The sequence below is a fragment of the Bos javanicus genome, chromosome 19 (genome assembly GCF_032452875.1).
Source record: "Bos javanicus breed banteng chromosome 19, ARS-OSU_banteng_1.0, whole genome shotgun sequence".
NCBI lineage: Eukaryota > Metazoa > Chordata > Mammalia > Artiodactyla > Bovidae > Bos > Bos javanicus.
In genome coordinates this window covers 35,670,924-35,682,312 of record NC_083886.1, presented here as the reverse complement: position 1 = coordinate 35,682,312, position 11,389 = coordinate 35,670,924, and the positions used below count along the sequence as shown (strand labels likewise).

The 11,389-nt window shown below is 50.7% G+C and overlaps 1 protein-coding gene across 1 annotated transcript in view; it reads left to right on the top strand.

The window, feature by feature from the left end:
• The first annotated feature begins 5,435 nt into the window (after positions 1 to 5,435).
• The window catches only part of SLC5A10 (solute carrier family 5 member 10), a 55,084-nt gene continuing 49,130 nt past the window's right edge, over positions 5,436 to 11,389 (top strand). The window contains exons 1-5 of the mRNA XM_061391191.1: positions 5,436 to 5,666; positions 8,612 to 8,683; positions 8,938 to 9,042; positions 9,344 to 9,403; positions 10,044 to 10,148. Of these exons, the coding sequence (XP_061247175.1) occupies positions 5,469 to 5,666; positions 8,612 to 8,683; positions 8,938 to 9,042; positions 9,344 to 9,403; positions 10,044 to 10,148 (540 nt within the window). The 5' untranslated portion in view covers positions 5,436 to 5,468. The remainder of the gene's footprint in view (positions 5,667 to 8,611; positions 8,684 to 8,937; positions 9,043 to 9,343; positions 9,404 to 10,043; positions 10,149 to 11,389) is intronic.

Genomic DNA, 11,389 nt, shown 5'->3' with positions numbered 1-11,389 from the left:
ACCTTTGCTTTCTGAGCATGTGCTCAGAAAGGCCTGAGAAAGCCATAAACTTGCACCTCTGTCTGACCTTGGGTTTCTGTGCAAGCAAGAAGTGAGGGCCCCAGTGGGGTTGTAGATTTCCTGGCTGAGCGTTGATGGCATGCCCAGGACTCACAGCCCGCCTGTAGATTGGGAATGCTGTTCTCTCTCTTCTTTTTTGGTTTCAGAGTTTTATGGAAGTATGTGATGACTCACTAGCTGACCACTAAGCTGACTGTCCAGAGATTTCAGTTGCCACAAACAATGAAGAATGCAGACTTTACAGAATCAGTTGAGAAAAGCAGACAGACCCTGTGGATGGAGAAGACCCTGATTTCCATCACATTATATTAGAAATAGCAGTTTTCAACAACAAAAAGTTCTGAGGCATCTAAAGAAACAAGATTGCACCCATGTACAGGGTCTTCCTTGAGGAAGCTCAGACTTTAAACGTACTAGACAAAGACTTTAAATAATTTATTTTAAACATGCTCAAAAAACTAAAGTATAGGAATTATATGTCACCGAATGGAGGCTATCAATAAAGAGGAATAATAAAAATGAATCAAGTGGGGAGGATTTGTGGAAGACGGTGGAATAGGAAGCACCAGGAATCTGTCTCCGTCTAAACAGTGGCAAATCCATTTCATGATTTTGGAACTCTGGAGACTTGAAGGTTTGCAACTTCCAGGGAAAGTGTTAGACAGTAAATGTAGCTAACTTTTGTAAAATCCAGCTCTTAGTAAAGTTGCCGATACCTGACCCACACTCCCAACCCTATGGCAGGCAGCTCTGCACACATTCCTGGAGCGATCTCCAGAGTTTCATGGGAGCCAGGATAGGCAAGAAGTCCCCTCCAGACAGCAGAGATCTGTGCTCTGATAACAAGTAGCTACTTCTTGCTACAGAGGTACAAAGAGGCTGGTAACCATTGTTACTTCACCCTACCGCCCCCATCCCCACCATTGTTGCAAGCTCCACACTGTTCCTGCTGAAAAGGGGGTAGTTCCTAACTCACTCTATGAGGCCAGCATTACCCTAGGACAAAAACCAGACAAAGATATTACAAGAAAAGTAAACCAAAGTCCAAGATCTCATGAACACAGGTGCAAAAATCCTCAACAAAATATTAGCAAATTCATTCCAACAATGTATAAAAAAAAATTATACACGACCTAGTGGATTTATCCCAGATATGCAAGACTTCTCAGCAGTTGAAAATCACTTCATATAATCCATCATACCAACAGACTAAAGAAAAACAACAATTATATCAGTCAATGCAGAAAAAGCACCTGAAAAAATTCAACATCCATTCATGACAAAAGCTGAGGGAACTAGGAATAGAGAGGGAACTTGATCTTGTTAAAGAATATCTACTGACAGCCTACAGTGAACGCCATACTTAGTGGTGAGAAGCTAGAAGCTTTCCAATAGGGCAAGAATGTCCCCTCTCATCACTTGTTTTCAATATCGTACTGGAAATCCAAGCTAATGTAATAAGACAAGAAGGATTTAAAAGGTACACAAATGGGGAAGGAAGAATTAAAACTGCTTTGTTCTCAGATGATATGATCACCTATGTAGAAAATATGAATCAAGAACAACTCCCAACTCATTACTAATAAGTGATTATAGCAAGATTATAGGATAAAAGTCAGTTGCTTTCCTGTATACCAGCAAAGAACAAGTGGAATTTGAAAATAAAAATATAAAACCATATACACTAGCACCACAAAATGACATATTAAGTATAAATCTAACAAAATAGGCATAAAATCTAAGGGAAACTACAAAACAGATGAAATAAATTTAAAAAAACTAAATGGAGAAATAGCCTATGTTCATGGATAGGAAGACATGTCAACATGTCAGTGCTTTCCAATTTGGTCTAAAGATTCAATGAAATTTCAGTAAAGATTCCACCAGATTATTTCATGGATTTTGTCAAACTGATTCTAAAGTTTACATTGGAGAGATAGAAGACTCAGAACAGCCAAGGCAATAATTGAAGGAAAAGAACATATTCACACTACTTCTCTTCAAGCCAGCTTTACGTTGCCATAATCAAGAATGTGGTGGGACTTCCTGGGTGGGCCAGTGGTTTAAGACTTCATGTCTACTTCAGGGGGTGTGGGTTTGACCCCTGGTCAGGGAACTAAGATCCTACATGCCCTATGGCAAAGCCGAAAACAACAACAAAATATTGTTGGAAGAAAAGACAGATCAGTTGAACAGAATAGAGAATGCTTATAAACAGACCCACATAAATATAGTTAACCAGTCTTTACAAAGAGCAAAGGCAACATAGTGGACCAAAAATATTCTTTTCAACAAACGGGGCTTAAATAACTGGATGACAGTGTGAAAGTGTTAGTCACTCAGTCATGTCCAGCTTTTTGCGACCCCATGAACTGTAGCCCCCCAGGCTCCTCTGTCCATGGAATTCTCTAGGCAAGAATACTGGAGTGGGTAGCCATTCCCTTCTCCAGGGGATCTTACTAACCCAGGAATCAAATCTGGGTCTCTGGCATTGCAGACAGATTCTCTACCATCTGAGCCACCAATAACTGGATATTCACATGCAGAAGAAAAAAAAAGGAATCCAGACTTAAATGTAAAAGTCAAAACAAACTCCTAGAAGAAAATCTAGATGACCTTGGTTATGGCAATGGTTTTTTTCAGATATGACACCAAAGGATGATCCATGAAAGAAATAATTGATAAATTGGAATTCACTAAAATTAAAAACTTCTGCTCTGTGATACTCAAGAGTAAAAGACCCGTCATAGACTAGGACAAGTCTTTGGAAAACAATCATCTGATAAAGGACTAGTAAAGAGAACAATTAAATCTCCATTAGAAAATAAAAACCTGATTAAAAATGAACCATAAAACTTGGAAGTGAGATTACAATATGCTTAGATTTAAGTGATTTTTAGAAAGAAAATTCCGGGATTGATTTGTTATTATTGAAATTCCACCAAGACAAAGTAATAGGACTTTGTTTTTGATCAGTTAAATAGACATCAATGTCAACATATAGAATTCTTTCTTCTTAAAACTTGTCCACATATTTTGATCCATTTTTCTGCGGCATTTGGGACAGGAAACCTTTTGAATTTATACTGAAAAAAATGGGGCCAAAGACCTTACAGACACCTCACTAAAGAAAGTATACAGATGGTAAAGAAGCATATGAAGAGATGCCTTCAATCGTATGCCATCAAGAAACTACAAGTTAAAACAATGAGAAGCACTGCACACTTCTTAGACCAACATCTGGGACACTGAGAGCATCAAATGCTGATAAGATGGAACAACAGGAGCTCATTCATCACTAGTGGGGATACAGAAATGACCACTTGGGAAGATGGTTTGGCAGTGTCCTACAAAACTAAACACACTTTACCATGTGATCCGGCAGTCATGCCCCTTGGTATCTCCTGAAAGGAGTAAAAAACTTACGTCCACATAAAAACCTGCACGTGGAGTTTTATAGCAGTTTAATTCATAATTGCCAAAACTTGGAATCCGTCAAGATGTCCTTCAGCAGGTAAATGGATAAACTCTGGTGCCTTCAGACAATGGAATATTATTCATGCAAAAGGAAATGGATTATCAATCCATGAAACAATGTGGAGGAAACTAAAATGAATCTTAATAAGTGAAAGACAATCTAAAAAAGCTACAAACTATGTAATTCCAACTGTATGACGGTCTGGAGGAGGCAAAACTGTGGACACTAAGAGATCAAGTGTTGGTGGGGGAATGGAGAGAGGAATACATAGAGCCTAGATTTTTAGGGCTGCAGAGATGCTCTGTGATCCTCTAATGATGGATGTGTGTCATCATATGTACATCTAAACCCATGGAACACATGACAGCAAGAATCAGCCCTAATGTAAACTCTGGACTCTGGATGGTGATGGTGTGTCCATGTGCAGTCACCAGTTGTGACTCTTTGGCTGGACAGCTGTTTGTCTACCTGTCCTGGGTGAGCTGGCCCAGAGGAGTTGGATCTGCGAGTGTGGTCAGGGGAGGCTGGAGGAGAGTGTAGACTGTGATTGGACTGCCGTGTGGAATTTCTTCTCCATTCCCTCCCCTGCCACCCTCCCCCTGGCCCCATCCATCAGCTCATGTCAGCCGTCTCTCCCCAGGCCTTTTGATCAGACAGTGGAGGGGATGGAGGACTCTGTCTAAGTGGTATATTTCCTTCTGAGACCCAGGCTATGGAGAGGGGACCAAAGATTGTTCTTTCAGCTACTTCCTCTTTAGGAGACCAGTTTAATAAATCTGGACATTACCCACTTGGGTCCCTCTGCAGTACGAAGTGACCTTTTGAGTCACGATGCATTTCCAACAATGAGTAAGACATCTGAGAGCTTAGCTGGCTGAAGGTGAGGGTGGCTGGGGAGGACGGTCTGGGCCTACCTGAGTTTACCGTAAGCAGCAACTTACTTCTTCCCGGTTGAGTCCTGCATGTGAGGGGGATTAATCTTCAAACCCTCCGCCTCGGTTACCAAGTAACAGTCACGGCTGGCTTTGCAAGCTGGTGTTCCCAGTGCCAGCCACTCACTCATTAACACTTCTGGAAGGGCTGCATGTCAGGGTAAACTCCAAGTGCTCTGTGAAGCCACAGGCCATGTCACCGAGAGCTGCCCAGCTGCATACACCGATTTAATCAGTGAGCAAGCATCTGAGCAGGAGGGACATAGTGGACCCAAGCCATCACTGCCACCACTGGGGAGCATCTGGGGTTGATACAGGGCCGAAGCCCAGCTCTGGCCCTCAAGTGGCTGGATGGGGGCAGGTGGCCACCCTCCCGCTTCCTTCCCTGACTGTGACCCACAGCACTTACTCTGAGCACAGAACCGGTCAGTGAGCAGAAAGGTTAAGCGTGGCCCAGCCCCTGGCAGATGCTTGCTCAATGTGGGGCCCAGTATCCGTGGTGCTGGGAGACCAGGGGACCCAAGGGGATGATCAGAAGGGGCTCTTGAGCCTGGTCTAGAAAAGAGGACAGGAAATGTGGTGACAAGCCTCTAGTGTCCAACAGAGCACGTTCTAGGACTAGGACTGCTGTGCCTGGAAGTGACCCAAGAGATGCAAATCACTGCCAAGGGCCTCGCGGTCCACTTGAGGCCCGAGGGCTGTAGAAGGACATGGCTGCTGTCATGGCAGTATCCCCAGAGGAGGGGCATTTGCCCCCATCCCTCCTGCTCCTTACCTTAATTGCATGTATTTGGTAACAAGCCTTTTCTTTCTGGGACAATTCTGGTTCCTCTGGGTCCACTAGACCCCTTTACATTTCCCAAGTCTCCTTTGTGTGTAAAGAGGTGCCCCTCCCCCAGGGGTCCCCACCGGGGCAGGGGAGGGGGTGGGGTGGAGAAGACCCAGCTGCACTTTGAAGCGTGCACCGTGGGCTGGAATGTCACCGTCGTGCTGGTTTAATGATAAATTTACTGCCTGCCAGGAAGCCTTCTGCTCTGGTCCAGCCCTCAGTCCCACTCGCTCAGAGCCGGCTCTGCTGCAGGATGGCTGTGGACAACTCCACCAGCGACGCCCATACCCCTGGGCGGCAGCTGACCGTGGTGGACATTGCCATCATCGCCGTGTATTTTGCCCTGAACGTGGCCGTGGGCATATGGGTGAGAGGACAGTGGTGGCAAAGGCTGGGGCGGGTGCTGGGGCATGGGAACCGTCCGGGATGTCCCTGGGCATGGCATACTCTCTCTGGAGGCCCGATGCCCTTGGGCCCTCCTCCCAGCCCCGGGGAGATTTGCCGGAGACCTTGACCAAGCCCCTTTCTCTCTTTGGCGACAGATTCTCAAGTCTCTAAAGTGAGGAACAGAAAGTGTCTCTAAGGGCAGGTAGAAAGGGACGCTGGGGGCTTCTGTGCAGCTGATAAGCTGGGTGCTTGGCACAGTGTGCAGTCTTCTGCTTCCCCTCCGATGTCAAATGGGCTCACAGAATCACAGGGGTTCTTGGCTGCGCCCACACCAGCTGAGCCAAATCCAGGGCGGGGCAGTGGCATGCAGGGCCTGGGGTCTCTGTTTTAACAACGCCATGTCCGCCAGCCTTGCCTAGTTCATAAGCCAGTTTCTTCAGCCTTTGAGAAGAGAGAAGGGCTTTAGGCCACCACAGGCTCCAGCAGCAGTGAGGCCATTGCTATGCAGGTGCTGTGCGCATTTCCCCCCCCAACAGCCCCATTTGCAGGTGAACCCCGGGGCTTCAGGGGGCAGGGACTTGGGCAGTGAACCCAGGACCCTGCCCAGAGGGGAGGGTCTCCTCCATCTACTCCTAATCCTGGGTGGGAGGTGGACACAAGCCAGTCAGTCTTGTCTCCAGAGCTCCCCAGGCTGGCACCCCTGAGCCCTTACTGGCAGTGGTCTTCCTCTCCTGGTGGAGAATGAGAAGCCCCTCTTATCTTCTCTGGCCATGGCCCTAGTACTAGGATCCTTGGAAGTTGCTCAGCTTTTTGACCTTCAGGGTCTTTATCTGTAAGACATGTATCACCACCTGGTCCTAGGTCCCAAGTTCCCAAATGGGAGAGGTCTTCTACCTGAGATGACCACACATAAGGGACCCTGCTGCTGCTGTCGATCCTGTAGTAGAAAGTGCGAGTGGTGGAGGTAGAGGTGGAGATGGTGGCGGGCAGGGGGCACTGGAGATGATGGTGGAGGTGGGGGAGGAGCTGGTGGAAGTAACAGCCACAGTGACTAGAATTCATTCTCCTGTGATTAAATAGTAACTCTCAAGCAGCCCAGTGCTGAGTGTTGGGAAAGTTGGGTCTGTGTGTTCTGAGAACAGTTACTTAACCTCCTGTTTCCTCAAACACACCTCGTAGATCTGTACACTCGTCTCTCACAGCTGTTCCAAAGACCACAAGAGCCCAGTGGATGTGAAAATCCGTTCCAACCAAGTGTACTGTGTTCTTGGGAGCACCGTGCTGGGGGAGGAGGGGCCCCTGCGGTGGAGGCTTTCTTTTTTAAAAAATATTATCATTACTATTTATTAATTTACTTCCTGGTCTTAATGACCCAGATAACCACAACAGTGTGGTCACTCACCTAGAGCCAGACATCCTGGAGTGTGAAGTCAAGTGGGCCTTAGGAAGCGCTGCTACGAACAAAGCTAGTGGAGGTGATGGAATGCCAGCTGAGCTATTTCACATCCTAAAAGATGATGCTGTTAAAGTGCTGCACTCAATATGCCAGCAAATTTGGAAAACTCTGCAGTGACCACAGGACTGGAAAAGGTCAGTTTTCATTTCAATCCCAAAGAAGGGCAATGCCGAAGAATGTTCAAACTACCACACATTTGTTCTCATTTCACATGCTAGCAAGGTCATGCTCAAAATCCTTCAAGTTAGGCTTCAACAGTACATGAACCAAGAAATTCCAGATGTACAAGCTGGATTCAGAAAAGGCAGAGGAACCAGAGATCAAATTGCCAACATCTGTTGGATCATAGAGAAACCAAGAGAATTCCAGAAAAACATCTATTTCTGCTTCATTGGCTATACTAAAGCCTTTGACTGTGTGAATCACAACAAACTGTGGAAAATTCTTAAAGAGATGGGAATATCAGACTACCTTACCTGCCTCCTGAGAAACCTGTATGCAGGTCAAGAAACAACAGTTAGGACTGGACATGGAACAATGGACTAGTTTAAAATTGGGAAAGGAGTGCATCAAGACTGTATATTGTCACCCTGTTTATTTAACCCCCATGCAGAGTACATCTGAGTACATGCACAGTACATGAGGAATGGGACAGGCTCTGTGACTTAGGTAGCTTGGGACCCCTGGAGCTGGAGTGAGTCAGGACCACTCAGTCAACCGCTGGGAAAGATGAGGTCCTTGTAGGAAGGGAAAATGCTGTGAGAAAGCCGTTGGCAACATCCACTACATCCTTGAGGATAAGAGAACACGATAGAGAAAAGCAGGGGCTAAGACCAGGGCGGCTCTGGAGGTGGTGCAGTGCACCACCTACACAGCTGGACATGGCCATCCTGGCAAGATGGTGAGAGTCCTCAAACTGTACTGTGTTCAGTGTGGCTGGATCATGAGCACAGAGAGAAAGCAGAGGTCAGGGGGCTGTAGTGGGACAGGCAGCCAGCAGTCATATCAGAAGCTTCGAGTGGTGGGCCCAGACAAACCAGCTTAGTTGTCCTGACCGTCTGGGCAGCAGAGAGCAGACAGTTGGAGTCTGGAAGAACCAGGCCTGCATGTTGATGGACTCGTGTTTCAGCAAGTAGTGGTGCCTCTTCCTCTTGGGGGCTGGGCGATGGTCTGTGGTGTGGATGCACGTTTGTTCATCCGTCCATCCATCCATTAGCTGATGAGCCTTTGGGTTGCTTCCACCCTCAGGCTGCGGTGAGTTACACAGCTGTGAGCAGCCACGTGAGGGGGTCATTCGAGCACCTGCTCTCAGCTCTCCCGGATGTAGCCGGGAGCAGAACTGCTGGGTCTCGGGGTCACCTGTGTGTCCCACTCTCTGGGGAGCCAGTGCACTATTTCCCACGGTAGTGGCACATTGTTCCCTGCCTCTGGCCCAGCGAAGGCTCCAGTTCCTGCCCCTGTCTTTGCAGTCCTCCTGCCGGGCCAGCAGGAACACAGTGAGAGGCTACTTCCTGGCCGGCCGGGACATGACGTGGTGGCCGGTGAGTGCCCCCCAACCTCTCCCACCCCTCCTTGCACTAGGGCCACATCTGACCCCTAGGTCAGCCTGCATCTGCATCCCTGCTGTCACTTCCTGTGTCCTCCTCACACCCAGAATCACCCCCAGGCCGGGCCAAGGAGGCAGAGATGGGGCCTAGGCCAGCAGGGGTCCCTGAGCGGCCGTTGTGGGAGGCAGGTGGTAGAAGGCGTGGAGAGGGCATGACTGATGCTAGCTCCTCCCCTCTCTCTCCTCCAGATCGGAGCCTCCCTTTTTGCCAGCAGTGAGGGTTCGGGTCTCTTCATTGGGCTGGCGGGCTCGGGAGCGGCTGGAGGCTTGGCGGTGGCTGGCTTCGAGTGGAATGTGAGCTCCAGAGGCGGGTGTCCGCTGTGGGTGGGAGTCAGGTGGGGTGGGCAGCAACCTTGATAGGTGCTGGATGGTGCGCATCAGAGCCCACCCCTCCATGGCCAGAGGCAGTACCCAGCAACCCAGAAGGCCAAGATCCAGGCAGACAGGGTTGATGGGGAAGTCGGGTCTACAGAATGCTGCAGGCAGGGAGCCCTGAGCCTCGGCCATCATCCTTAATGTTCAGGGCTGCAGAGAGGACGCGGGGACAGTTCTTGACCCTGTATGCCCTATCCTTACCTGCCTCTGACCCCCACAGGCTACCTATGTGCTGCTGGCCCTGGCATGGGTGTTTGTGCCCATCTACCTCTCCTCCGAGGTGAGTCTGCCCAGGGACAGCCCAGCTGGGGGCCTCGGGACAGCCAGGCCTGGGGTGGAGTGGGTGGTGGCGATGGGCAGGACCCCTGGCTTCACACATGAATTGGTAAGTGAAACCACAAGTCTCAGCTCTGGGTTTGTTTCTAGTCCAGCTTAACATTCCTATCGACCCATGGAGTCAGGTCCCCTGGGCCCTCAGCCCAGGGGCCTTGTCTGTTGGTCTCTACTGTACCTGCATGTTGCATCTGGAGGAGGATGCTCCATCTACCTGAGCACACAGACTGCACACCTGGGCTGCAAGTCACATCCTCAATTACGCCGCTTCTTTGGTCCCAGCTGGGCGTCACTAAGTCCGGTGGTTCACATTTCCTGGATGTCTCAGTCTCGTACTTCCCCATCTAGCCAGAGCTCATCTGGATTTGTTATAACAGCCTTCCAACTTGTCCCCTGCCCCCAGCCACAGCCCCCCATGCATCCCTCCTGTCTCAGCCTGCTACAGCCCAGCCTAAGCCCCTCACCATGTGATCGGAAGTGTAAGCCTGGAATTCTAGGCCTGGTACTGGGGCTGTGAGATGCTCCGGGCCCAATTGCTAGCTGTGGCCTTGAAGCACTGAGCTTAGCCCGCCGGCCTATGCCCCTAGATCGTCACCATGCCTGAATACATGCAGAAGCGTTACGGGGGCCAGCGGATTCGCATGTACCTGTCTGTCCTGTCACTGCTGCTGTCCGTCTTCACCAAGATATCGGTGAGCCATCCCTTCCCCCACCAGCTTCTGGCCAGCTTAGCCGTAACATCCCTGCTCTGGGGCCCTCAAAGTGACCTGACAGCCCCTGATCAGCCTCTGCCTTGTCTGACAGTTGGGGAGACCAAGGCCCAGAAAGGCACACTGACTTGCCCAGGATCACACAGCTGCACCAGGGCCCTGGGAGGGGGCAGAATGGAGCCCTGTGACTCCTGCTTTGCCCCTGGGTTCTTGTCTGGGCTCTGGGTCCTGGTTCTGGCCAGCCAGGAGTGCCCACTAGGGGGCGCCCAGAGCCTTCTGTCTCTGGCCCAAGGTGGCAAGTGGCTGTCAGCTCCACTGCCAGGCTGACTCCCCTTTCCCTGGGGGACCTGGCCTGGGCACATCCTGTCCACATCCTGGGTCTCACAGGAAGCCAGGATGGCGGAGCTGGTCCCAAGCCCATGGGGCCTCCATGGCCACTCCAGGCCTGTGTTCTCCCTCCTGAGTCCCCATCACCAGCCTGTCCCCAGAGGCCATCCAGCTGCTCCAGCTCTGGCACGGCTCAGAGGTGGACAGCGGTCCCTGCACAGACCAAGCCTGGTTCCTCCCTCCTGCCTGGCAGCTTCTGCAGGGGTGTCCAGGGCTTCCTCCTCCACGACCCCGACCCCGGGACCCCCGGGAGCCTCGGCCAGGCCTCCACCTGGGCTGCCAGGCCCCTGCTGGGTGGGCGTGGGTTTCCGGAGGGGGGTTGGTTAGTAAGCCGGCCCTGCCTTTTCTCCTAAGAGGGTCTCCCCCAGGGGTTTCTCTTAGAGGGGGCGCTGCTGCCCTCCAGGACAGCTCCCATGTGCTTCCTCCTCCCTCTCCTGCCCCTCCTGAGCCCCCTGCCCCTCTGGAAGCAGGGACTCAGCACGGTGGGGGGTGCAGATATAGCACAGGGGGTGGACCTCAGAAGAGAAGGCGGCGTTCCTGCTGGATGGCACAGAGCTGGGGTCTAGTGGAGAAAGGGATGCTGATGGGGAGGGCAAACGCCAAGGAGGCGGGGGTGGTGTGGGATGCTTTGGCGGTGGTCATGGCAGGGGGCTCAGACCCTAGGGGTCAGACATTTCAGGACCAGAGGAGGAGCCGGTGGGGGGTGACAGGGAGCAGCGGGCCTGGGACTGACCAGCGGTCACACAGCCGGACCGAGGCTGCATGTTGCTCTCGGGGGCTGCTCCCACCCCAGGCCAGAGGGCTGGTAAGAGGTGAGTAAGGGATCTGAGTGTCCA